Raw genomic sequence first — 26516 nt, 5'->3', positions numbered from 1 at the left:
TGACAACCGGAAATTCATCACAGAGATGCACATTAAAAATGGGGACTTCCAGCAAAGGGAGAGAAGATCTTGAGCTGACAGAGCACAGCTGGATGCAGGTTACCAGATCTTGTAAATCCACCCTCCAACTCAATCCTCTGTTGAACTAAAGATCTGGATGTCATTGTAGATTCGCAGTTCTGGAAGCAGAAAAGCTAGAAACATGTCAAAAACAGGAGGAAACAGTGATCAAAAATCCCAACACCACTGGACAAGTGGCCATTAAGAAGTGAAAGGTAGTAGTGGTTGGAGATTCACTTCTGAGGGGTACCGAGGCGCACATCTGCCAACTGAACATGTTGTCCAGGGAGATGTGTTGTCTGCCTGGTGCCTAGATTCATCAAGCCTACTGACCGCTCTCTTATGCTGCTCCTATGAGAGAAGCTCGCATTCTGGAGCTAAATACATGGCTGCGTGGATGGTGCCGACAAGAGTGCTTTGGTTTCCTAGACTATGGGATGATTTTCCAAGACCTACTGTGCAATGATGGTGTCCATCTATCAAAGAAGGGAGGGAGTGTCTTAAGCAACAGACTGACTAAAGTATTAAAGAGGGCTTTAAACAAAAATTGCTGGGGATGGGTAAAAAAAGCCCCAAAGCCATAAATAACCCCAAAGAAGATAGGACATCGAATGCCCCTATAGAAGAGGAAAAAAGATTAACATCTAGAGAATCTTGTATACCAATGCTCGCAGTATGGGAAACAACCTTCTAGATCTAGAGGCTACAATGATAGGAGTAGACTTGGATTTAGTAGCAGTCACAGAGACCTGGCTATAATCTATTCAGGAAGGACAGGGTAGTAAAAAAGGGTGGAGAAGGACCCACGTAATTTTCTTTCTGAGAAATTTAAGAGAAGAGGATATTTCTCTGGATAAGTGACATTAGTTTCTGTACTTGTTGTTAACAAAGAGTGAGTTTAAAAGAGGAATTGTATGTTGTTGATAAGCACAGCAAGAATAAAAAGAAAAAAAAGAGATGCAAACATTATTAACTAATCTCCATACCCTTTTCCACATAGTTTTAAAAGTTGAATTTTCTGACTCTAGAAGGCACAGCAGGGCCTAGTTCAGTCTTTATTCCCACCCCCACTCCTCAGCTCCCACACACCCCTAGCTCAATTCTTCATTTATAGCCAATTATTCTAATTAGGACAATAAGAAGAGTGTTTTTTTAGGGGTTTAATTACATTTAATTAGTTTCTGAGAAGCAAACACTAACTAAATTACACATTATACCATACAATTGTAAGGCTCTTTATATTCATCTGATTACCCTGGTACCTTAAGAAGTTTTAACTAAACTCAATAATACTAAGATACAGACAGAAGTCCAGCAGCAAGAGGGGTGCTATCCAGTCTTTTGCAATGCGTGACACATGTATGATTAACTCCCAGTTGGTGAGAGGTTGTATAACTCCCAGTTGGTGAGAGGTTGTATGTGTGTGCTCGATGCAAAGAGCTCCTAGCTCTCAGAGAGCACGTCCGTTCTCTTGAGGCTAGAATAGCAGATTTGGAGAAGCTGAGGGAAACAGGTACATAGAAGAGGCCTTGTAGAGAAGTCCCATCTCCAGTCTGGCAGCCCCTGTGCTACCTAAGAGGAGGGAGGTCTCCTAAAAGGAGAGCATCACCTGGTGAAACTGGAAGTAATCCTGTAGCCAGGACCAGCCCACCAGGGGATGCAATATTCTCTCACATCGATAGTTAATTGAACAATAACTCTGAAGTAATCTTGTAAAAAATAAGATCTTAATATTTATCACAATTGTTTCAGTTTAAAATTGGCTTTTCTAATCAGGCCATTAATCTGTAACCACTATAACGATAATTGAATAGCTGTGAATTATCAAAAGCACTAGTGCAAAATCTATAAATAGAAATCCACAAAGTGAAAAATACTTCAAATAAATTATCAAAAGGAAGGAACCCCCCCCCCCCCTCCGAAGGGACACCACCTTGTAGTGGTGGAGGGGCTTCTTTGTTTCAATGACTCAGAGGGCCATACTGAAGGGTTACCCATATCAGACAGACCTCTGAGGAGAAACCAGACAGAGTGTCCCAAACTGGGAGAGTGGTAAGATGGTGACCTGAAATTCGTATGCCCAGCTGCCCTCTGAAGTTTTGTCTTCTTTACAGTGGGGGAAATAAGTATTTGATCCCTTGCTGATTTTGTAAGTTTGCCCACTGACAAAGACATGAGCAGCCCATAATTGAAGGGTAGGTTATTGGTAACAGTGAGAGATAGCACATCACAAATTAAATCCGGAAAATCACATTTTGGAAAGTATATGAATTTATTTGCATTCTGCAGAGGGAAATAAGTATTTGATCCCTCTGGCAAACAAGACCTAATACTTGGTGGCAAAACCCTTGTTGGCAAGCACAGCGGTCAGACGTCTTCTGTAGTTGATGATGAGGTTTGCACACATGTCAGGAGGAATTTTGGTCCACTCCTCTTTGCAGATCATCTCTAAATCATTAAGAGTTCTGGGCTGTCGCTTGGCAACTCGCAGCTTCAGCTCCCTCCATAAGTTTTCAATGGGATTAAGGTCTGGTGACTGGCTAGGCCACTCCATGACCCTAATGTGCTTCTTCCTGAGCCACTCCTTTGTTGCCTTGGCTGTATGTTTTGGGTCATTGTCGTGCTGGAAGACCCAGCCACGACCCATTTTTAAGGCCCTGGCGGAGGGAAGGAGGTTGTCACTCAGAATTGTACGGTACATGGCCCCATCCATTCTCCCATTGATGCGGTGAAGTAGTCCTGTGCCCTTAGCAGAGAAACACCCCCAAAACATAACATTTCCACCTCCATGCTTGACAGTGGGGACGGTGTTCTTTGGGTCATAGGCAGCATTTCTCTTCCTCCAAACACGGCGAGTTGAGTTCATGCCAAAGAGCTCAATTTTTGTCTCATCTGACCACAGCGCCTTCTCCCAATCACTCTCGGCATCATCCAGGTGTTCACTGGCAAACTTCAGACGGGCCGTCACATGTGCCTTCCGGAGCAGGGGGACCTTGCGGGCACTGCAGGATTGCAATCCGTTATGTCGTAATGTGTTACCAATGGTTTTCCGTGGTGACAGTGGTCCCAGCTGCCTTGAGATCATTGACAAGTTCCCCCCTTGTAGTTGTAGGCTGATTTCTAACCTTCCTCATGATCAAGGATACCCCACGAGGTGAGATTTTGCGTGGAGCCCCAGATCTTTGTCGATTGACAGTCATTTTGTACTTCTTCCATTTTCTTACTATGGCACCAACAGTTGTCTCCTTCTCGCCCAGCGTCTTACTGATGGTTTTGTAGCCCATTCCAGCCTTGTGCAGGTGTATGATCTTGTCCCTGACATCCTTAGACAGCTCCTTGCTCTTGGCCATTTTGTAGAGGTTAGAGTCTGACTGATTCACTGAGTCTGTGGACAGGTGTCTTTCATACAGGTGACCATTGCCGACAGCTGTCTGTCATGCAGGTAACGAGTTGATTTGGAGCATCTACCTGGTCTGTAGGGGCCAGATCTCTTACTGGTTGGTGGGGGATCAAATACTTATTTCCCTCTGCAGAATGCAAATAAATTCATATACTTTCCACAATGTGATTTTCCGGATTTAATTTGTGATGTGCTATCTCTCACTGTTACCAATAACCTACCCTTCAATTATGGGCTGCTCATGTCTTTGTCAGTGGGCAAACTTACAAAATCAGCAAGGGATCAAATACTTATTTCCCCCACTGTATGTAAATTCCCTCTCCACAATTGCACTTTCCTTAACTGAGAGGAAGGGAACAACCGGCGGTCAGCCGCTGATGGCCAGCATTTTGTCCCCTGAGCAGCAAGTGCGGGACCGCTGCGCGTCGAACTGCCCACAGATGAAAGGTTTGGCGAGTCCTTTGATTAGCGCCAACGAAGGAGCGTCCACGCTCTTGGACCTGGAAAAACAACTCCATCGCTCCCGAATTATTCAACCACCATGTCCAAAGGAGTGGAGGAGTGAGTTAGAGGCATATGCTGAAACGGAGGACGTTTACAGCAGAACCCGAATCGGCGGAACCACTCCTAAACACCTCAAGAGAAATCACCTTGGAGTTTTTGGCTTCCGTGGAGGTTACATTGAATGCCATCTGGAAGGCGCTTCGGGACCTGACGGCGGTAGTAAATAACTTTATTTCAGATATAGTCTTATTGGAGAGTTACATGGACAATTTGACTGAACCCTTTGAGAGTGAAAAATTGATATAATAAATGAAGTTCTACACAAGCTAGAAGTGGTTATGATCCTGAAAATGATAATGGACCAGAAACTTTGAATGATAAGGTGGATGTTATTGTGGATAATTAATGTTGAGATTATTGTTTTTCCCAGAGTTCCAGGTATGACTCCTAAAGTTTTCCTCAGAAATATTTCCTTAATTATTACTTCGAAAGGAGTGAAGCCTGTGAAAACTGGGATTGCTTTAATCAGTGGGATTTGAATTAGAGACTTAAGTATATGTATTGTTAAATAATTTCTGGTTTTTAAAAGTGAGAGAATGTAATCAGATGTATTATTTCTAACTAAAATCTGGACAATAAGTATGTTCTCAATGAAATGAATTGACTATACACCGTATTTGGTCTTAAAGAAGCCAACCAGATGATCAATGTGGAATAATGAATTAGATGAGTAATATCTGGGGACAATCAGGTTAATACCATGTTTTTTTTTTTCCTGTTTACTGTTTAATTGATCTCCTTGTCTTATCTCACTGTCAGGTTCTCAGGTTCAGAGCCCGCGGGGCCGGGCTCTGGAGCAAACGTGAGCCCTTGGGCTGCTGACGAGGAGCGACAGCAGCAGGCAAAACCCACCAACCAACGCTGGGCAAGCACACCGGCAGGAACTGCTGGCACCGCCCAGTGAGCCGGAACACACGGACTGGAATCCCTCGGACTGGGGAACACAGGACTAGAACACTGGACTGGAATCCCCCGGACTGGAACACACCGGACTGGAACACAACGGACCGGAACACCCTGGACTGGAGCACCCTGGACTGGTCTGTACAGCTTCACCTGCACTTAGCCACTGCCCCACAAGGGTTGAGCCCTTGGGTTTGAGTGGCCGGCAGGATTTACCGGATACCGGATGACACAGGGACCAGGACTGGAAACAGAAGTACTCCTAAATCCTAAACTGACCTAAGTGCTCCCAAGCCCTAAACCAACAGAAGTGTTCCTAACAGAAAACTAACAAAAGGACTTCCTAAGCCCTATACTAACAGGAGTGCCCCTAGGTACTGACCTAACAGGAGTGCTACTCACAGCACCAAAAGGAAAAGCAGGGGAGTACAAGGAAAAGGCAGGGAAACTAAACACATAAGCTAATAAAGGTGCTTCCTAAGCACCAACCTTCAGCAAACCTAACACAGGTGCTCTGAGCACCAAGCTACAGAAGCTCTACAACTCTAAACTAACTAGGGTGCTCCCACGCACCAAACAACCAGAAGAGCTCCTAGCACTAAAAGGGAAGACGGGAGCCACTGGGGAAAAAACAGGGAAGCTAAACACGTAAGCCAAAAGTGCTTCCAAAGCACAAAACACAAACAGCAAAGACTGCAATGCTCCCAACAGCACAAACACGAGAAGTACTTCTAACAGCCAAATCTGCAGTGTTCCTAACAACACCAAACCCTGAAGTACTTCTATCAGCAACAGAGTTTCCAAAGCCCTACACACAGCAATGCTTCCAAAGCACCAAGAGGGAAAATCAGGGGAACCACAAGGGAAAAGCAGGAAAGCTAAACACACAGTCACAAGTGCACACTGCACTAACACTAACCTGGACCTAAAGCAAGTAGCCAAAAGCAAACGTTGCAAAGGCCCTGAAGGGAAGAACACCACTTCCTTATCAAGGCCCTCCCTGATGATGTCACACTCCCTAGACCCAGGCAGACAGCACACTGAAACCCAGAGAGGCCCAACCCACACCAATGCAGCACCGTGAAGCACTTGAAGCCAGTACACCCAAAGAGAGGTAGAGCTAACTCAGTTCACACACACAGCTGTAGTAAAGTGAAACAATTAGAGTCATGCTGCTGGAAGCTGTCACATAGAGAAAGAGAGCTAGCTCAGAAAGGACAGACAAAAGAAACAGAAGCCAGCTAAGAAGCTGACCCCCAGGAAAAAGGTAAGTTTGAGAGGGGTTCTGACCGCAATCATAACAGCACCTCCCCCTCAAGGCTCCCGTGTCCCCACGGGAGCTCCAGGTCTCCAAAGAAAATTTAGGTCTCCATGGGTAACTGTGATGAAATCTCCCAATGGGTTTCACAACATAAATCTGGACGGCTGGGCAGGAAGTAACTAGTACATCTGGAACTTGGAAACCAGAGTGGCTTTGGCAGCCATGAGGCTCTTTAGGACGGCTGCTAGGCAGGATCAGAGTCTTGGATGCAACAAGTGGAGTCCAATTCAATAGGAACCCTCTTCTGAAGGAGTCCACAACTTCCTTGACCTCCTGGCACTCCACTAGCAGCCGGAACTGGGCTAGAGCCAACACCCATCTTGAAGTCCGAATCTGGACAGGGAGTCATACTGGACTTCGGACTGGACCTCGCCTCTTGGCTGGAACTGGAACTCAGTTGGAGGAATTCCTTGCATTTGTGTACGTTGTTTGAGTTGGTGTCTTCAAGATGGAGGTTTATGTCTCCTGCTATGAGGACATTTTGGCAGGACAGACAATTATTTGATATGAAGTCTGTGAAGTGTATCTGTGCGTCTTGCCAATTAGCCGGGGGTCTGTAGAATAGGATTATGTTTAGTTGATCATGTAGGTTAGGGTGGGTGATTCTGACTGTGGCTATTTCAAGTTGGGGGAGGATTGATGCAGCTGTTGTTGTAACTGTGAATTGGGATTTATAAATTATAGGTATACCTCCGCCTCTTTTTCCTTCTCTTGTCCAATGAGTGATTTTGTATCCTGGTGGACACAGCTCTATGATTATCGGGTCTTTGGAATTATGGATCCAAGTTTCATTGATGAGAAGGAAGTCAAGGTTATCTGCCGTTATCCAGTCAGCTATCGATGTAGTTTTTTTGATTATTGATCTGGCGTTAGTGTATCCTATTTGTATTAATTGGTGTTGCTTCCTTGGGTTCGGGTTTGTGGTGATTTTTATCAATTGTCTGTTTTCTTGATGTGCTGGTTTGGTGTCTTCTTTTGATGTCCTCTGTTGGTGTTCATGAGTGTTAGGTTTTTCGTGGTTTTTGTTATTTTCTTGGGTGGGCATTGTGTGTGTGTAAGTGATGTGTGATTTGTGAGTTGTAGGGTTGTTGTTATCTGTGTTGTGGGTTGTGTATGCGTGTAAGAGTAGGGTGAGACAGTAGATAGTTAGGAGTGTTTTGCTGGGGTTCATATCAGCATTTAAGGCACCACAGCGATTTCTAGGCTGCAGTGTATAGAATAAACAATACCATGTGTGTAATGTATTCGCGGCACTGTCTTTACAGCTGGTACTCCAAAGACAGTGCGTTTTAAATATGGCAGCAGAGTTTGGTTCAAGGTAGATAGTTCATTAGAGCAGGCGGCATCTGGTTCAGTGAAGCCGTGCGCTTAGAGGTGGATCTCGTTTGCAGTGAGAGAAGAGGAAAGAAAAGAAAAAAGTAGGTGATGCAAGTCTCAATTGCAGTGAACACTGTAGTCAGTCCAAATCTGCGGTGTCCACATCGTATCTATGAGCGGTGCGATCAGCGCGAGGCAGTTCAGTCTGGGCAGTGTATTCAGCATTAGTTCAATCAGTTCTCACTTGCCTTAAACTTGGCAACAGTTCATGCTGATCTTGGTTTACATTCAGAAGCAGAGCGAAGCCAGCATTTACATTTAAAGCATTACTGTGAGCGGTACGTTTAGAAGCAAAGCCAAGCATTACTGTGAGCGGTACATTCAGAAGCAAAGCAAAGCCAGCATTTACATTTAAAGCATTACTGTGAGCGGTACATGTTATTTCCATATATCTTACAGTAAAACAAGGTGGCTCATTTGCCTGATATTCAGAGCGAAGCAAAGTGAAACTACTACATATAAATCAAAGCTATGAGCGGTGCATTGACTATTTCCCTTTGCCTTACAATTAGGACAAAGCAGCTCATTGCCTTGTGTTTAAAACAAAGCAAAGTATTTGCATTTAAATCATTACAGAGAATAGTGCTATCTTGGCAAAGCAGGTCATTTGCCTTCTATTTAAAATATTTAAAAGCATCTGCATTTAAATCATTGCAGAGAATGGTGCTATCTTGGCAGAGCAGCTCATTAGCCTTCTATTTAAAGCAGAGCAAAGCAAAGCAGAAAACTTTTAATCATTACTACTGTGAGTGGTGCATGCAATTAAATCAAAGCAGCGCAGTTATATCCAGTTCTTAAAGGGCTATGAAGCTTACTCGGGCCTGTATGACTCCCTTGATTCCCGTTCTTCTGTGAGGAGTAGAGCTCATTGTTAGTGAGCTTCCACGTGGGTCCTCCCCGGATCGGGTCTTGGGTTTCCCAATCGTCTGACCTGGCGATTTTCTCGCGATTTGGTCCCCTCTGCAGTTGGTGCTCGTCTCCTGCCTCCTCTTCCGAGGTTAGTTTGAAGGAGTGCTGTGGTGAGCTGAATCTTCGCTGCTCACTGTCTCCGCTTGTTTCCCCCAGCACCACGCTGCAATCTGTTTCACCAGTCGGGCGATCCGATCGCTGCTTCGGTCGGTGATTGGGTCTGTCGCCGTGGCTCGCTCGTTGGTCTTGTTCGCCCCTCAGGCGTGCCTCGCATTGGGCGGTCTCTGAGGATCTTTCAGCGATTCCGGTCTTCTCGGTCTGATCTTCACCCGGGTAGTGTGCTTTGCAGCGGTCGAGCTCCTCCGGGGAATATCTGCAGGTTCGGTTCGGGAGCGCGACCTCGTGGCTGTTTCCACCAGGCCTTCAGTCAGCGCTGTCGGTCAGACTCAGCAGGTTCTCTGCACAGTGGGGTCGGGTCACGAGGCGATCGAACAGTCGCGGTCTGCTTCGGGATCGCTCACTCGGTTGGTCTCAGTGCAGCTGGATTTCCGCCCGGTCGTGGATGTCGAGGCTATGGGTCAGGCTATGAGATGGATGGACGAAGCGCCGCGATCAGCCTCGTCCTCAAGTCGTTCACCCGTGTGCAAGACCAGTGAGGCTGTCGCTATCCAGTATTTCAGAGGTTAGCGTTGGGTTAGTCCCGTTCCGGTCCGGTTGGAGGGTCACCCAGATGGTTTAAATGGGTCTGTTCCCTCGGGGTCTCAGGAGCTTGTTTCTGGGCTCCTCACCTGTCGGCCATCAGCTCCAATTAAATTCTACAGTTCGTAAACTTATTAAATGCCAAAAAATCAAATAAACAATCTAGCTCAGTGACACTTATCTTTGGAGATCTAGATATAGTTCTAGCTGCAGGAACCAAGCCCAACCACTACTTCATAAATGGTGTATACTGCCCTCGGGCCAACGGTGGCCAGCGTTTCACTTCGCTGCATCAGGGTCCCGAATGGCAAAAATTATTAGGCTTAGTCTCTATATACAGTGCAAGTTCCTAGACAGAGATGAATCCAGAACTACACCCAGAACTTTGGAGGTTTTCACTACATTCAACCGCGACCCATCATCACTCAGATTCATCTGGGGAATTTTTCCTGAATCAAAAGAAAGAAGATGCATATTCACATCTCCAGTATTCAGCACTTGAATGAATTGCATTGTTTACTGCATAATCACTCCTTCTAAATCTTCGCTATACATATTCCCCTCCCCCCTTTCATCAAGGGGGACCTTTTAACACCGTATCCTCCAACCCCAGAAATGAAATTGTGTTTTCCAATGTCACATTTAATATACCAGTATAAAAAACTTGTTCCCCTTACTTTGGTATCTGTATTCACTTTTGTGTAGACATGTTGCTGTGTGTTTTTATGGCAATCAGGTATTTTATGTGTTCTAACATATCTTTGTGTGTCCATATGTACAGGGTTGTGTTTGTTTCTTCCTGCCTGTATAAGTTGTCCCTGTGTGCATGATCAGAGCTCTCACTTCCTCCCTTCTCTCCCCCTGCAGTTTGCCGAAGAGCCTGAGGAACCAATGGAAAGACCTGATGCTGCCTCCTCTAGCCAGATGGTGACCCCTCTACCTGAATTTTGCAGACCTGGGCTACCGCTGGATAGCCTCCCACCCCTGGACCTGGCCAACAGTGAGGAACTCCCTACAGACATGAGCGACGACTCTACCTCTTCTAGTACGCAGGATGAAGGTGGGGTGTCATCAAACCTGCCTTCCTGCTCCTCCCTTGCAAAGGTTCAGGCTAGTGGGATCTCTCTATATTCTCCCCCCACCATGCCGCCCACATCCTGAACCTGAGAAGGGAGCTGACAGGAGTCTACTCCAGGATCTAACTCATTGTCTACCCCTCTACTAGGGAATATTGGGGCCGATATTCAGATTGTGATAGGTAGCTGGTCTGCCTCCCACAGTCAGTGCTGAGCCTGGATATTCAATGTCGGGCCATTTCTGGTGACCATCATAGAATAACCAGTTTATTTTTGGATGGTTCTAACTTAACCAGCCAAGCCAATAGTCAGTTCTGGCTGGTTAAGTTGAAACCCGCCAAAGATAGGCCTGCTATTGACGCAGCCAAATTTGACTGCCAAACTTAGCCTGCGAAGTGATGAAATCGATGAATAGCTGATTATATCACATGATATAACCGGCTATCCGCTAGGTGCTAACCGGCAGTTTTCAGTGGGAGACAGATGGCTATCTCCCGCTGAATATGTCCAGATAGCCGACTAACAGGCTTATTTTCGAAAGAGAAGGGCTCCCATTTTTCCACGCAAATCGGGAGATGGTCGTCCTTCTCCCAGGGTCGCCCAAATCGGCATAATCAAAAGCTGATTTTGGGTGTCCTCAACTGCTCTCCGTCGCAGGGACGACCAAACTTCACGGGGGCATGTCAGAAGCATAGCGAAGGCGGGACTAGGGCATGCTTAACACATGGCCGTCCTCGGCCGATAATGGAAAAAAGAAGGGCGTCCCTGACGAACACTTGGCCGACTTTACTTGGTCCTTTTTTTTTACGACCAAGCCACAAAAATGTGCCCTAAATGACCAGATGACCACCGAAGGGAATCGGGGATGACCTCCCCCTACTCCCCCCGTGGTCACTAACCCCCTACTTCCCTAAAAAAAAATATTTTTCCAGCCTCTTTGCCAGCCTCAAATATCATACTCAGCTCCATGACAGCCATTTTGGACATAAACCAGCAAGGCTCATGGCTAGATTGGTAAAACAATGGCAGGACCCCTCCCGAGTTACTTGTCTTCAGGAAGGGCATCACCTGGTTAGATCTGATGAAGATATTCCTCAGGTATTTAGGAAATTTTGCTACACTTTACACTAAAGAAAGGAATACTGATTTCGATAGTAAGGCCTGTTTAGCAGATAGGAATCTGCCCTCCCTATCAGATCGGGAAAGGCAGAAATTAAATACCCCTATATCGGAGGAGGTAGTAGTGTGGGCACTCAAATAATGTATTGGAGGAAGAGGTAACGTGGGCACTCAAACAGTGTAAACTGGGGAAGACCCCAGGCCTAGATGAATTCCATGTAGAATTTTACAAACTTCTAGCCACGGAAGTCTTAGGACCTGTTACTGCCAATTTCAATGCTATTATATAAACTCGGTGGTTGCCAGCTACCCCTGGCCAAAAACAATTTGTATTGCTGCCAAAGCCGGGGAAGTACCCCACTCAGGTGGAATCTTATAGACCCATATCTTTACTTTATATAGAAACTAAGCTTTTGGCCAAGGTACTGGCAAACCGTTTGGCACAGTACTTGCCTAATTTGATTGCATCGCCAGGATGATATTGGTCAGAGCCCTGTCGTCACCTTCTCAGTTGGCCAGTTTTGACACAGAGAAGGCATTTGATTGGGTGGACTGAAAATTCCTCCACGGCGTTCTTGTCCAGTGTGACGTAACAAGGTTTTTTTCTTGAGGCTATCAACACCGTTTATCAGGACCCTATGGCTTATTCCATTAGTGACTCTGCTGTTTAGTCATCCTAATTGCTGTTAACGTTTTATCCTTATTCTACTGCTAAATTCATGTGCTGTATCTCTTAACTTTTGTAATTCATGGAAGCCACATTGTGTCTGCATTTGGGAAAATGTGGGGTAGAAATGAACCGTAAATAAATAAATAAATAAATGGCTGTCATAGAGGAAACAAGACAAGGTTGTCCCTTGTTCCCACTATTGTTTGTGTTGGGTATGGATCCTATGTTACGAGTGGTATTGAATATTCTCCGAGGACAAGCAGGCTGCTTGTTCTCACGACTGGGTTGACGTCCACGGCAGCCCCCTCCGACCGGAAAAAAACTTCGCGGGAGGTCCCGCACGCAGGGCACGCCCACCGCGCATGCGCGGCCGTCTTCCCGCCCGTGCGCGACCGTTCCCGCTCAGTTTTTTTCCTTTCCGCGCTGGAGAGAGACGTGTCTTCGTCCCTCTCTTAGTCAGCCCCGGAAACCGGATTGCGGCCTAGCCTATGGGTTTTCTTTTCTTAGTGTTCGCGTTATCTTTTCTCGTTAAAAAAAAAAAGTTTTCCTCGTCGTTCTCAGTCGCGAGGGCGCGTCGTCGCGGCCTTGTGGACGTGCAGTCCTTTCTTTTTCGGGTGTGCTTTTCACCGCCACCATCGACGATTTTGACTTCGCCGACGCGATTTTTCCGTCAATGTCCTCGAAGGTCCCGAGCGGATTCAAGAAGTGTGGTCGGTGTGGCTGGCAGATCTCGCAGAGTGATACTCACGCTTGGTGTCTCCGGTGCCTTGGCCCAGAGCATAATTCCAAGACGTGTACGGAAGCGGACGCAGGTGGCGAGGCAAGTTCTGCTGGACTGTCTTTTGGAACTTGCGCTGGCCCTTCGACATCGACCTCGACGGCATCGGTGTCGATGGCCAGGTCTTCGGTGCCAGTACCGATGTTGACGGCGTCGGCGCCAACTATGGCATCGACCCCAGGAGCAGAGGTACCTTTGGCCCGCCGGCCTGGCGGCGACGGTGAGCAGCCGCGCGGGCATTCTGCCCCGGCCACTCCCGCTGCTCAGGGCCATCGGGACCGAACCCTGTCGGATCCGATACCTCGAGGCCGTGGGGGCTCCACCTCCTCCTCGTCCCTTCCGCGGAGTGCCGATGACGGGCATCGGAAGAAAGCCAAAAAGCACCGTCATCGGTCATCCACGATGCACGGGACTGGCAGCTCCGGGACATCGAGGGACGACTCGACACCCAGGAAGCGGCAGTGCCGGGAGGAGCGTTCCCCCTCGGTCGAAGAGGTGTCGCTGTGCTGGTCCTCGGTTATCTCGGTACCGTCTCCTGGACCCGAGAAGCTTCCAGCACCGGCGCCCACACCGGCCCTCTGCCTTTCCCGACAGCGGGCCTAGACGAGTGCCTCCGAGCCATCCTTCCGGGGATCCTGGAAGGGCTGATGCGCCAGGCTCTACCGGAACCGGGGGTGCTAGTGCCCCCGGCGCCGTTGATGGAGGCGCCGGTGGGCTCTGGCCTGATGATGAGGCCTCCGACGCTGCTTGCGGCACCGGTGTCGACCGCCACTCAGGTGGAGTCGACGTCGATGGAGGGAGCTTTGTCCCCGCCGGTGCGGGAGTCCACCGCTCGACGCCATCATCGAGGACGTGGTTCCTCGCAGTCGAGACGGGCCCGGTTGTGGTCTGAGCTGAGAGAGCTCATGTCCGACACCGAGGAGGAGGCCTCGTGGGGGGAGGAGGAGGACCCTAGGTATTTCACCTCAGAGGAGTCTGTGGGCCTTCCCTCCGACCCCACTCCTTCACCAGAGAGGAAGCTCTCGCCTCCTGAGTGTCTCTCCTTTGCCTCCTTTGTCAGGGATATGTCTATCAGCATTCCATTCCCAGTGGTTACTGTGGATGAGCCGAGGGCGGAGATGCTCGAAGTCCTCGACTGTCCATCACCACCTAGAGAGTCTTCCACGGTACCGCTGCACAATGTCCTGAAGGAGACGCTGCTTCGGAACTGGTTGAAGCCACTATCTAATCCCACCATCCCCAAGAAAGCGGAGTCCCAATACAGAATCCACTCAGACCCAGAGTTGATGCGGCCTCAATTGCCTCATGACTCGGCGGTCGTGGACTCTGCTCTCAAGAGAGCACGGAGTTCGAGGGATACCGCCTCGGCGCCCCCTGGGCGGGAGTCTTGCACTCTGGACTCGTTTGGGAGGAAGGCCTACCAATCTTCCATGCTCTTGACCCGCATCCAATCATACCAGCTCTACACGAGCATCCACATGCGGAACAATGTGCGGCAACTGGCGGACCTGGTCGACAAGCTCCCTCCGGAGCAGTCCAGGCCTTTTCAAGAGGTGGTCAGGCAGCTGAAGGCGTGCAGAAAGTTCCTGTCCAGGGGTATCTATGACACCTGTGATGTGGTATCTCGAGCTGCGGCCCAAGGTATAGTGATGTGCAGACTCTCCTGACTGTGTGCCTCTGACCTGGACAACCGTACCCAGCAGTGGCTGGCGGATGTCCCTTGCTGGGGGGATAACATTTTCGGTGAGAAGGTCGAGCAGTTGGTGGACCAACTACACCAGCGGGAAACCGCTCTCGACAAGCTGTCCCACCGGGCGCCTTCAGCATCCACCTCAGCAGGTGGACGTTTTTCCCGGGCCCGGCAGGCTACACCCTATGCCTACAGCAAGCGTAGGTACACCCAGCTGGCCCGAAGGCCTTCTCAGGCACAGGGACAGTCCCAGCGTGCTCGTTCCCGTCAACAGCGTGCACCTAAGCAGCCCCCTGCGCCTCCACAGCAAAAGCAGGGGAACGAGCTTTTGACTGGATCCATGGGAACATAGCCGCCATCAAAGTAGCCGTGCCGGACGGCCTGCCGGTCGGGGGGAGGTTGAAAGTTTTTCACCAAAGGTGGCCTCTTATAACCTCCGACCAGTGGGTTCTCCAAATAGTGCGGTGCGGATACACCCTAAATTTGGTCTCCACTCCACCAAATTGTCCACCGGGAGCCCAATCCTTCAGCTCCCATCACAAGCAGGTACTTGCAGAGGAACTCTCTGCCCTTCTCAGCGCCAATGCGGTCGAGCCCGTGCCACCCGGGCAGGAAGGGCAGGGATTCTATTCCAGGTACTTTCTTGTGGAAAAGAAAACAGGGGGGATGCGCCCCATCCTAGACCTGAGAGGCCTGAACAAGTATCTGGTGCGAGAAAAGTTCAGGATGCTTTCCTTGGGCACCCTTCTCCCCATGATTCAGAAAGACGATTGGCTTTGTTCCCTGGATTTAAAGGATGCTTATACTCACATCCCAATACTGCCAGCCCACAGACAGTATCTCCGATTCCGTCTGGGGACACGTCACTTTCAGTATTGTGTGCTACCCTTTGGGCTCGCCTCTGCACCACGGGTGTTCACGAAGTGTCTCGTGGTGGTTGCGGCGTATCTCCGCAAGCTGGGGGTGCACCTGTTCCCGTGTCTCGACGATTGGCTGGTGAAGAGCACCTCAGAGGCAGAAGCTCTTCGGTAAATGGGGAGCTGCTGGGGTTTGTGATAAATTACCCGAAGTCCTATCTCCAACCAGTCCAATCTCTGGAATTCATAGGAGCTCTGCTGAATTCACAGACGGCTCAGGCCTATCTTCCCGAGGCGAGAGCTCAGAATCTTCTGTCCCTCGCTTCCCAGACCAGAGCATCTCAGCAGATCACAGCTCAGCAGATGTTGAGACTCCTGGGCCATATGGCCTCTATGGTCCATGAGACTCCCATGGCTCGTCTTCACGTGAGATCTGCTCAATGGACCCTAGCTTCCCAGTGGTGCCAAGCCACCGGGAATCTAGAAGATGTCATCCACCTGTCCATCAGTTGCCGCAATTCACTGCGCTGGTGGACAAATCGGACCAATTTGACCCTGGGGCGTCCATTCCAAATTCCGCAGCCCATGAAGGTGCTGACGATGGATGCATCTCGCCTGGGGTGGGGAGCTCATGTCGATGGGCTCCACACTCAGGGGGTGTGGTACCCCCAGGAACAAGATCTTCAGATCAATCTCCTGGAGCTCCGAGCCTTCAGGGATCGGCTGTCCTACCAAATTATCCAAATTCGGACAGACAATCAGGTTGCAATGTATTACATCAACAAGCAGGGGGTACCGTATCTCGTCCTCTGTGTCAGGAAGCTGTCAGGATGTGGCGTTGGACACGTCAGTATGGCATGCTTCTCCAAGCCACATACCTGGCGGGCGTAAACAACAGTCTGGCCGACAGGCTGAGCAGAGTCGTGCAACCGCACGAGTGGTCGCTCCATTCCAGAGTGGTACGCAAGATCTTCCGAGAGTGGGGCACCCCCTCGGTGGACCTTTTCGCCTCTCAGACCAATCACAAGCTGCCTCTGTTCTGTTCCAGACTACAGGCACACGGCAGACTGGTGTCGGATGCCTTTCTCCTCCATTGGGGGAACAACCTCCTGTATGCATATCCTCCAATACCTTTGGTGGGGAAGACCTTACTGAAGCTCAAGCAAGACCACGGCACCATGATTCTGATAGCGCCTTTTTGGCCCCGTCAGATCTGGTTCCCTCTTCTTTTGGAGTTCTCCTCCAAAGAACCGTGGAGATTGGAGTGTTTTCCGACTCTCATTTCGCAGAACGACGGAGCGCTTCTGCACCCCAACCTTCAGTCTCTGGCTCTCACGGCCTGGATGTTGAGGGCTTAGATTTTGCTTCATTGGGTCTGTCTGAGGGAGTCTCCCGTGTCTTGCTTGCTTCTCGAAAGGATTCCACTAAAAAGAGTTATTTTTTCAAGTGGAGGAGGTTTGTCGTTTGGTGTGAGAGCAAGGCCCTAGAACCTCATTCATGTCCTGCACAGAACCTGCTTGAATATCTTCTGCACTTATCAGAGTCTGGTCTCAAGACCAACTCAGTAAGGAATCACCTTAGTGCAATTAGTGCTTACCATTATCGTGTAGAGGGTAAAGCCATCTCTGGAGAGCCTTTAGTCGTTCGATTCATGAGAGGTTTGCTTTTGTCAAAGCCCCCTGTCAAGCCTCCTGCAGTGTAATGGGATCTCAACGTCGTCCTCACCCAGCTGATGAAACCTCCTTTTGAGCCACTGAATTCATGCCATCTGAAGTACTTGACCTGGAAGGTCATTTTCTTGGTGGCAGTTACTTCAGCTAGTAGAGTCAGTGAGGTTCAAGCCCTGGTAGCCCATGCTCCGTATACTAAATTTCATCATAACAGAGTAGTCCTCCGCACTCACCCTAAGTTCCTGCCAAAGGTGGGGTCGGAGTTCCATCTTAACCAGTCAATCGTCTTGCCAACATTCTTTCCCAGACCGCATACCCGCCCTGCTGAACGTCAGTTGCACACATTGGACTGCAAGCGAGCTTTGGTCTTCTATCTGGAGTGGACACAGCCCTACAGACAGTCCGCCCAATTGTTTATTTCTTTTGACCCCAATAGGAAGGGGGTCGCTGTCGGGAAACGCACCATCTCCAATTGGCTAGCAGATTGCATTTCCTTCACTTACGCCCAGGCTGGGCTGGCTCTTGAGGGCCATGTCACGGCTCATAGTGTTAGAGCCATGGCAGGGTCAGTGGCCTACTTGAAGTCAGCCACTGAAGAGATTTGCAAGGCTGCGACGTGGTCATCTGTCCACACATTCACATCACATTACTGCCTCCAGCAGGATACTCGACGCGACAGTCGGTTCGGGCAGTCGGTGCTGCAGAATCTGTTTGGGGTTTGAATCCAACTCCACCCTCCAGGACCCGATTTTATTCTGTTCAGGCTGCACTCTCAGTTAGTTGTTCTTCGTAGGTCAATTTCTGTTATGCCCTCGCCGTTGCGAGGTTCAATTGACCGGGGTTCTTGTTTTGAGTGAGCCTGAGAGCTAGGGATACCCCAGTCATGAGAACCGTGCCTGCTTGTCCTTGGAGAAAGCGAATGATACCTGTAGCAGGTGTTCTCCGAGGACAGCAGGCTGATTGTTCTCACCTACCCTCTCTCCTCCCCTTTGGAGTTGTGTTTTCCTCATTCCTTTGCTTGTCATTCAACTGAGCGGGAACGGTCGCGCACGGGCGGGAAGACAGCCGCGCATGCGCGGTGGGCGTGCCCTGTGTGCAGGACCTCCCTCGAAGTTTTTTTCCGGTTGGAGGGGGCTGCCGTGGACGTCAACCCAGTCGTGAGAACAATCAGCCTGCTGTCCTCGGAGAACACCTGCTTACAGGTATGTATCATTCGCTATCCTGAGATTTGGGAAGTCTGTCTGGAGCCCCATGATTTTAAGGTTGCCACTTTTGCAGATGACCTATTTTACTTTTCACTTGGTGGACCCCAGGAGGTCTCTCCCAGTCTTTTTGGAAATTTTTATGGAGTTTTGGAACTTTTCGGGGTTCTGACTAAACTTGCACAAATTGTAGGCTTTATCTACCTGTCCGACCTTGCGGTGAGAATGGGGAGAGAGTTTCCCTTTACGATGGGCCACTGGTAGTTTTTGATATCTTCGCATTCAGCTCCCAGGAAACCCAAGACTGTTATGTGAGGTGAACATCCCAGCCTTACTCCAATTCACTAAGCAGTGTTTGGGGGTGTGGCTCTCTATGCATTTGTGGCTAGTGGGCAGAATTAATTTGTTTAAAAAGACAATTTTCTGTAAATGGCTAGACCATTTTAGGGATTGGGTCTTGGATATTGAAATTTTTACCCCAGTATCCATCAAATGCTCATGGATGGCCCCGTTGTCCCTTAATTTCATATTGCATGCGAGTCCTGCAGAGTTGCCTACCCATTTGAGAGCTAGTGTCCTCATGAAACCTATGAGGGAAATTTGGAGGAGATTATTGCAAATGTGGGGGCACACTGAAGGGTCACAGATCTTTTGCCAAGTGTGGGGAACCCAGCTTTCCTCCTGGAATGGGGGGAGGAGGGGTTTTTATCACTAGGCCTCAGAGAGTTGTTGCCTCCTTTGCCATGTTTTGAGAGAGGATGGGTCTATGAAATCATTAGAAGAGATTTTTAGAGGGTTTGAGGGCTGGAGGGTTAGCTGTGTTTGCCTATAATCTATTAGCTCATTACATATTCCATATCATCAAGCTGATCAATCCATAGACTGGTGGGTTGTGTCCATCTACCAGCAGGTGGAGATAGAGAGCAAACTTTTGCCTCCCTATATGTGGTCATGTGCTGCCAGAAACTCCTCAGTATGTTCTCTATCTCAGCAGGTGGTGGTCACACACAGCAGCAGCTCTGGCTAGGCCTCCAAGCCTAATTTTTAGGTTTTGTTGAGTGCCTGGGGTTGAGGGCTCTTTTGAGCAAGTGCAAACCTGGTGGTGCCAGGTCCCTCCTTTTCTCCCCCCTCCCGCTGGCTTCGTTAAAAAAAAAAAAAAAAATTTTGAACGTCCTTAAAGGCGTTTATTTCGACGTTTATTTAAGCGTCTATTGCAGCTACTCACTGGGACACCAGGTCGTTACAACTCGGAGCGGACAGCAGGTAATTTTTACCTTTTTATAGCGGGCAGGGGGTTCCCCGATTCTTCTCCTCGTGGCATATGGCGTCGGAGGGCGAGGGCGCAAAGGGTCGCTCCCCGGGTCGCTTGAGCGCTTCTAGAGGGGATGCGGGGGTCTTCAAGCCTGATTCGCCCTTGTTGGGTGACAGTTTCGTGACCGATGAATGTCCCGGTCCTTCCTCCGGCGTGGCGGTTTTTCCCGCCATAAACGCCCATCCCCCGCTCCTCGCCTCCGCCATCTTGGCCGGCCACGCGGCTCGGACGGCTTCTTCTTGGGCCGCCCTTGAGGTTGGAGACATTAATGCCATGAACGCCCTTAATTTGGGCGACGGCACAGAAGCGGCTAAAGTTAAGAGCCGTTCTTCCCGCGCGGCTCCTTCGCGGAGTTTCACGCCGGACGCCATTTTGGATGCGCAGCATGTCTCTCCCCCGCTATTGCGAGCGCCGGTTGAGGGTGCGTCTAGGGCTGTTGCCCAGACTGCGGAAGTGCACAGTCTGGGGGGTTTCTCCCCCGAGTTTGTTTTGCTGCTGCATCAGGCCTTCCTCATGCACAACGCTGCCCCTGCTCCCTCGTCTGGTAAAGAGGTTGAGGTTCCCAGAGGTAAACGCCCTCGGGTTGATTCCCAGGCCTTGGAGGAATTTGTCTCCTCCGATGTAGATGAGGGCAGCGTGTCTGAGGTCTCCCACGGTCCTTTGCGGATTCCTTGGAGGAGACGGATCCCCGCTCGGATGGAGCGGATGACCCCTCTGCAGCGCAGCTTTTTAGCCCAGAGGATTTGCCCAACCTGTTGTTACAGGCCATGGACACTTTGAAGATTTCCTCTCCGGAGGACGTCTCTCCCTCAGCCCCTGTTGGCTCTGCCATTATGCTGGGGACGAAGCGCCCGCCTAGAACCTTCCACGTGCATGATGCCATGCACACCTTAATTTCGGCTCAATGGGATGTCCCTGAAGCGAGCCTTAAAGTGGCTAGGGCTATGTCCCGCCTCTATCCTTTGGCTGTGAGTGAACGTGAGGCCTATCTGTGGCCTACCGTGGATTCTTTAATCACTGCGGTGACTAAGAAAACGGCGTTGCCGGTGGAAGGTGGCACGGCCCTAAAGGACGCCCAAGACAGAAGATTGGAGGCGGCCTTAAAGTCGTCCTTTGAGGCGGCTGCTTTAAGTTTGCAGGCCTCAGTTTGCGGCTCCTATGTGGCCAGGGCGTGCCTGACTATGGTGCAGCGGGCTTCCCCCTCGGATTCTTCCTTGAGGGCTGATTGGCCGGCCCTGGAATCGGGCTTAGCCTATTTGGCAGACTTGCTGTATGATGTCTTGAGGGCCTCAGCGAAAGGCATGGCTCAGACAATCTCTGCGCGGCGGTGGCTTTGGCTGAAACATTGGTCTGCTGACCACGCCTCTAAATCCCGCCTGGCTAGGTTGCCTTTTAAAGGCAAGCTGCTCTTTGGGGTCGAGCTGGACAAAATCGTGACCGATCTCGGCACGTCTAAGGGCAAGAAATTACCAGAGGTCAGGGCTCGGGCTAGTACTCGTCCCGGTACCTCCAGAGGACGGTTGCAGGAAGCCCGTCGGTACTGCCCGGGCAAGTCGGGTTCCTCTGCCCCCTCTTCCTTCAAGAGGAATTTCTCCCCCAAGCAGCATTCCTTTTGCAGAGACCGCCGTCCCGGAGGTGCTCCCTCTGGTCCTCCCCCAGGGTCTCGTACCCAATGACGGGGTCTTGGTCCACGCCCCAGTGCAGATTGGAGGACGGCTGTCCTCGTTTCTGGGCGAGTGGACCACAATAACTTCAGACGCGTGGGTGCTGGAAGTCATCAGAGACGGCTACAAACTAGAGTTCTGCCGACCCTTAAAAGACGGGTTTGTACTCTCTCCCTGCAAGTCTCCGGTCAAAGCTGTGGCAGTGCAGCAGACCTTGGACAATCTGATCCACCTGGGTGCGGTCGTTCCGGTGCCAGAAAGTCAGCTTGGCAAGGGACGCTACTCCATTTACTTTGTGGTACCAAAGAAAGGAGGTTCTGTCCGGCCTATCCTCGACCTCAAAGGGGTCAATCGGGCCTTGAAAGTGCGGCACTTTCGCATGGAGACTCTCCGCTCTGTTGTAGCGGCAGTGAAGGCAGGAGAGTTCCTGGCATCCTTGGACATCAAGGAAGCGTACCTGCATATTCCCATCTGGCCTCCTCATCAACGCTTTCTGCGTTTTGCAGTCCTGGGACGACACTTCCAGTTCAGAGCCCTCCCTTTCGGGTTGGCTACTGCTCCGCGGACCTTTTCCAAAGTAATGGTGGTCATCGCGGCCTTCCTACGAAAGGAAGGGGTACAAGTCCATCCTTATCTGGACGACTGGTTGATCCGAGCCCCCTCTTATGCAGAGTGCGGCAAAGCTGTGGACCGGGTAGTTGCTCTTTTGAGCTCCCTGGGATGGATCATCAACTGGGAGAAGAGCCAGCTGCGCCCGACTCAGTCCCTGGAGTACCTGGGAGTTCGATTCGACACCCAAGTGGGCAGAGTGTTCCTGCCAGACAATCGGATTGTCAAACTTCAGGCTCAGGTGGACCAGTTCCTAGTAGCCTCTCCCCTTCGGGCTTGGGACTATGTGCAGCTGTTGGGCTCTATGACGGCCACGATGGAAGTTGTGCCCTGGGCCAGGGCTCATATGAGACCGCTTCAACACTCTTTGCTGCAGCGCTGGACTCCGATGTCGGAGGATTATGCTGTGCGCCTTCCCTTGGACCCAGCAGTGCGCAAGGCGCTGAGCTGGTGGATGCAGACAGACAAGTTGTCTGCGGGAATGTCTCTGGTGACCCCAGAGTGGATTGTCGTCACGACGGACGCCTCGTTGTCGGGCTGGGGAGCCCACTGCTTGGGAAGGACAGCGCAGGGGCTCTGGTCTCCTGCAGAGGCAAAGTGGTCTATCAACCTCCTGGAACTCAGAGCCATTCGGTTGGCGCTTTTGGAGTTCATCCCGGTACTGGTGTTGAAGCCTGTACGGGTCCTGTCGGACAATGCCACGGCTGTGGCCTATGTCAACCGCCAGGGAGGTACCAAGAGCGCCCCTCTAGCCAAGGAGGCTATGAATCTTTGCCAGTGGGCGGAAGTGAACCTGGAGCAGCTTTCAGCGGCCCACATTGCCGGAGTCATGAATGTCAAGGCGGACTTTCTCAGTCGCCATACCTTGGAGCCCGGAGAGTGGCAGCTATCTGCTCAGGCGTTCTTGGACATCACGAAGCGCTGGGGCCAGCCGAGCCTAGATCTGATGGCGTCATCGGCCAATTGCCAAGTGCCGCGCTTTTTTCAGCAGAGGACGGGACCCTCGATCCCTGGGAGTAGATGCTCTTCTCCAACAGTGGCCGACACATGAGCTTCTCTATGTGTTCTCGCCCTGGCCCATGTTGGGCAGGGTGCTAGACCGGGTGGCAAAGCATCCCGGCAGGGTAATCCTGGTGGGTCCGGATTGGCCCAGGCGTCTCTGGTATGCGGACTTGATCAGGCTCTCAGTCGACGATCCTCTGCGGCTGTCAGTGGAGCAGGGCCTGTTACATCAGGGTCCCGTGGTGATGGAGGATCCCTCCCCCTTTGGTCTTACGGCCTGGCTATTGAGCGGCAGCGTCTGAGGAAGAAGGGCTTCTCAGACAAGGTCATCGCCACTATGCTGAGAGCGAGGAAGCGCTCTACTTCTACTGCTTACGCCAGGGTTTGGCGTATCTTTGCAGCGTGGTGTGAAGCAGGCTCCCTTTCTCCCTTCACTGCTCCAATTTCTTCAGTGTTGACGTTCCTGCAAGAAGGTCTGGAGAAAGGCCTGTCGCTCAGTTCCCTTAAAGTCCAGGTAGCGGCTCTGGCTTGCTTCAGGGGCCGCCTGAAGGGTGCTTCCCTGGCTTCGCAGCCAGATGTGGTGTGCTTTCTCAAGGGAGTTAATCACCTGCGCCCTCCTCTGCACTCAGTGGTGCCTGCGTGGAATCTCAACCTGGTACTAAGAGCATTGCAGAAGCCGCCTTTTGAACCCTTGTCGAGGGCATCTCTGAAAGACCTGACGTTGAAAGCAGTCTTTTTGGTGGCTATCACTTCAGCCAGAAGAGTTTCCGAGCTCCAGGCGCTCTCATGTCGAGAGCCTTTTCTGCAGTTCACTGAGGCAGGAGTGACTATTCGCACAGTGCCTTCCTTCCTGCCCAAGATTGTTTCTCGCTTCCATGTGAATCAGCAGCTCTGTCTCCCTTCCTTTCGTAGGGAGGACTACCCAGAGGAGTACTCTGCTCTTAAATATCTGGATGTGAGACGAGTCATCATCAGATACTTGGAAGTGACCAATGATTTCCGGAAATCGGATCATCTGTTTGTCCTGTTTGCAGGTCCTCGTAAGGGTCTGCAGGCTGCTAAGCCTACAGTGGCAAGATGGGTCAAGGAAGCCATTGCAGCGGCTTATGTGGCCGCGGAGAAGGTGCCGCCTATCCAGCTGAAGGCTCACTCCACAAGAGCTCAGGCGGCCTCGATGGCAGAGGCCGGATCCGTCTCCTTGGAAGAGATATGCAAGGCGGCAACTTGGGCTTCGGCTCATACATTCTCCAAGCATTACCGTTTGACTGTGGCTGCACGGGCGGAGGCCCGGTTTGGAGCTTCAGTGTTGAGGTCAGGGATTTCAATGTCCCGCCCTGGGTGAGTACTGCTTCGGTACATCCCACCAGTCTATGGATTGATCAGCTTGATGATATGGAAGGTAAAATTATGTATAATCATACCTGATAATTTTCTTTCCATTAATCATAGCTGATCAATCCATAGCCCCTCCCAGATATCTGTACTGTTTTTATTCTGGTTGCATTTCAGGTTCAAGTTTAGTCTTCAGTTACTTCAGAAAGACTTCGTGTTCAAGTTTTTTCACTTGGATTCTTCAAGAGTTAAGACGAGTTTGTGTTACAGTGAGCTGCTACATTCCTCTCCCCTCCGTTTTACGGGGCTGGATTGAGACTTAAAATTCTGCCGGCACTCCCTCCCGCTTCGTGCGGCTGTAGGGCAGCTTTGTACCCCTCCCGCTTCGGCGGTGTTAGGGTCAGTCAGCTCCTCCCGCGGTTGCGGTTGCAGGATAAGCCAGATCCCCCCGCATCGGCGGGTGTGGTGTCCCTCCCCCGCTCCGCGGGGATGAGCTGGACGGATTCCCCTCCCCCACTTGTGTGGGGATGAGCTGGGTTAATTCCCCTCCCCCGTTTCGGCGGTGGTGAGCTGGGCAGAGTGTCCCTTCGTGGGTGTAATTCTCTAAGTGCTGAGTCCTGCGGATGGAGCTTTGATATCGACATACTGAGGAGTTTCCGGCAGCACATGACCACATATAGGGAGGCAAAAGTTTGCTCTCTATCTCCACCTGCTGGTAGATGGACACAACCCACCAGTCTATGGATTGATCAGCTATGATTAATGGAAAGAAAATTATCAGGTATGATTATACATAATTTTACCTTCACCTTATGTAGGGTTTGGAGGGGGGCATAGTCATCAAGGTGCAGGATTTTTTCAGAGCTGTTAATCCAGAACCGCTGTCTATGGCTGAGCTTTGTAAGACTGTTCAGAAGATTTACACTATAGTGGATTATTCAGCGGTGATACAGAAATGGTCAGTAAAACTGGGGATTTAGCTCTCGAATCAGAAATTTGTGGCATTGTTGCGATATGACCGACTGTCACGTCTGTGGTCGTGACCCCTCTCAGACTTACCTTATTTCTGAGGGTCAGCTTCTGAGCTGGCTTCTGTCTGTCCTTTCTGAGTTAGTTCTGTCTCTATGTGCTGGCTGGTTCTAGCATGGCTCTAATTACTCCACTATACTCAGTGGAGGAGTGGCCTAGTGGTTAGGGTGGTGGACTTTGGTCCTGGGGAACTGAGTTCGATTCCCAGCACAGGCAGCTCCTTGTGACTGTGGGCAAGTCACTTAACCCTCCATTGCCTGCCGCATTGAGCCTGACATGAGTGGGAAAGCGCGGGGTACAAATGTAACAAAAAAAATACTGCACCTGTGTGTGTTGCCTGACTTAGCTCTGTCTCTGTGTGCTGGCTGCTTCCAGCATGGCTCTGATTGCTCCACTGTGCTGCACCTGTGTATGTTGAGCCTCTCTATGCTTCAGTATGCTTTCTGCCTGCTTCTTGGTTTGTGCTCCCCTCACCCTCTGGTGACCAGAACCGGTGGCTGCCATAGACTGTATTGCTGTCCCTACCTATTCCAGGCTTCAGCCCAGTCCGGTCCGGATCTTCCAGGTTGCCAGACTTGTCTTTCTTGTTTGTGGCAGAACAGCACCCGTAGTTGCCTTGAGATTGCTGCAGCTGAGCCTCAGGTGCTGATGAGCTTTATTAATCACCTAGAAAATTCTGTGTTTGCTTTTGCATCGTCTAAGGTCCCTGGTTTCGTGGTGCTTTGTTGCAATTCTGCCTAGTCTGGTTTTAGTATAGTTCCTTGTCTGATTCTAGTTAGTCTGTGTGTAGTTTAGCTTAGGTTTCCTAGTCTTGTTTCTTGTTTGTATTTCTGTGTCTAGCTCTTGGTTGTACCCGCTCCGCCGAACGCCTCTGGCGGAAATCTCGGGCCCTTACTGATTTCTTACACTTCAAGTTCATGCTGACCTCCTTCCAATCTGCTCTTTTACGTGCCAAACAGGATTATTATATCCAACTGACCAGCTCTCTTGGCTCTAACCCTCGACTTCTCTTCACCACATTGAACTCTCTCCTCAAGGTGCCCCCTTCCCCAACTCCCCCTTCATTATCTCCTCAGACCCTTGCTGAATTCTTTCACGACAAGGTTCAAAAGATAAACCTTGCATTCTCTACCTCGCCACCTCTCCCTCCACTAGTCCGTTCTCCTCTCTCTCCTTCCCCTCATTCCCTTTCCTCCTTTCCTGAAGTTACTATTGAGGAAACTACACTTCTCCTTTCTTCCTCAAAATGTACCACCTGTTCCTCTGATCCCAT

The 26516-nt window shown here is 50.4% G+C and overlaps 1 protein-coding gene across 1 annotated transcript in view; it reads left to right on the top strand.

Annotated features, from left to right (window-relative positions):
• Positions 1–26516, top strand: part of GRAMD1A (GRAM domain containing 1A) — an 894680-nt gene that overhangs the window by 507142 nt on the left and 361022 nt on the right. Inside the window, 1 exon segment of the mRNA XM_030213386.1 lies at positions 10101–10293. Coding sequence (XP_030069246.1) covers positions 10101–10293 — 193 coding nt within the window.

This window comes from Microcaecilia unicolor, chromosome 8 (genome assembly GCF_901765095.1).
Source record: "Microcaecilia unicolor chromosome 8, aMicUni1.1, whole genome shotgun sequence".
NCBI classification, from domain to species: Eukaryota; Metazoa; Chordata; class Amphibia; order Gymnophiona; family Siphonopidae; genus Microcaecilia; species Microcaecilia unicolor.
This window is presented reverse-complemented; position numbering and strand designations above follow the sequence as displayed.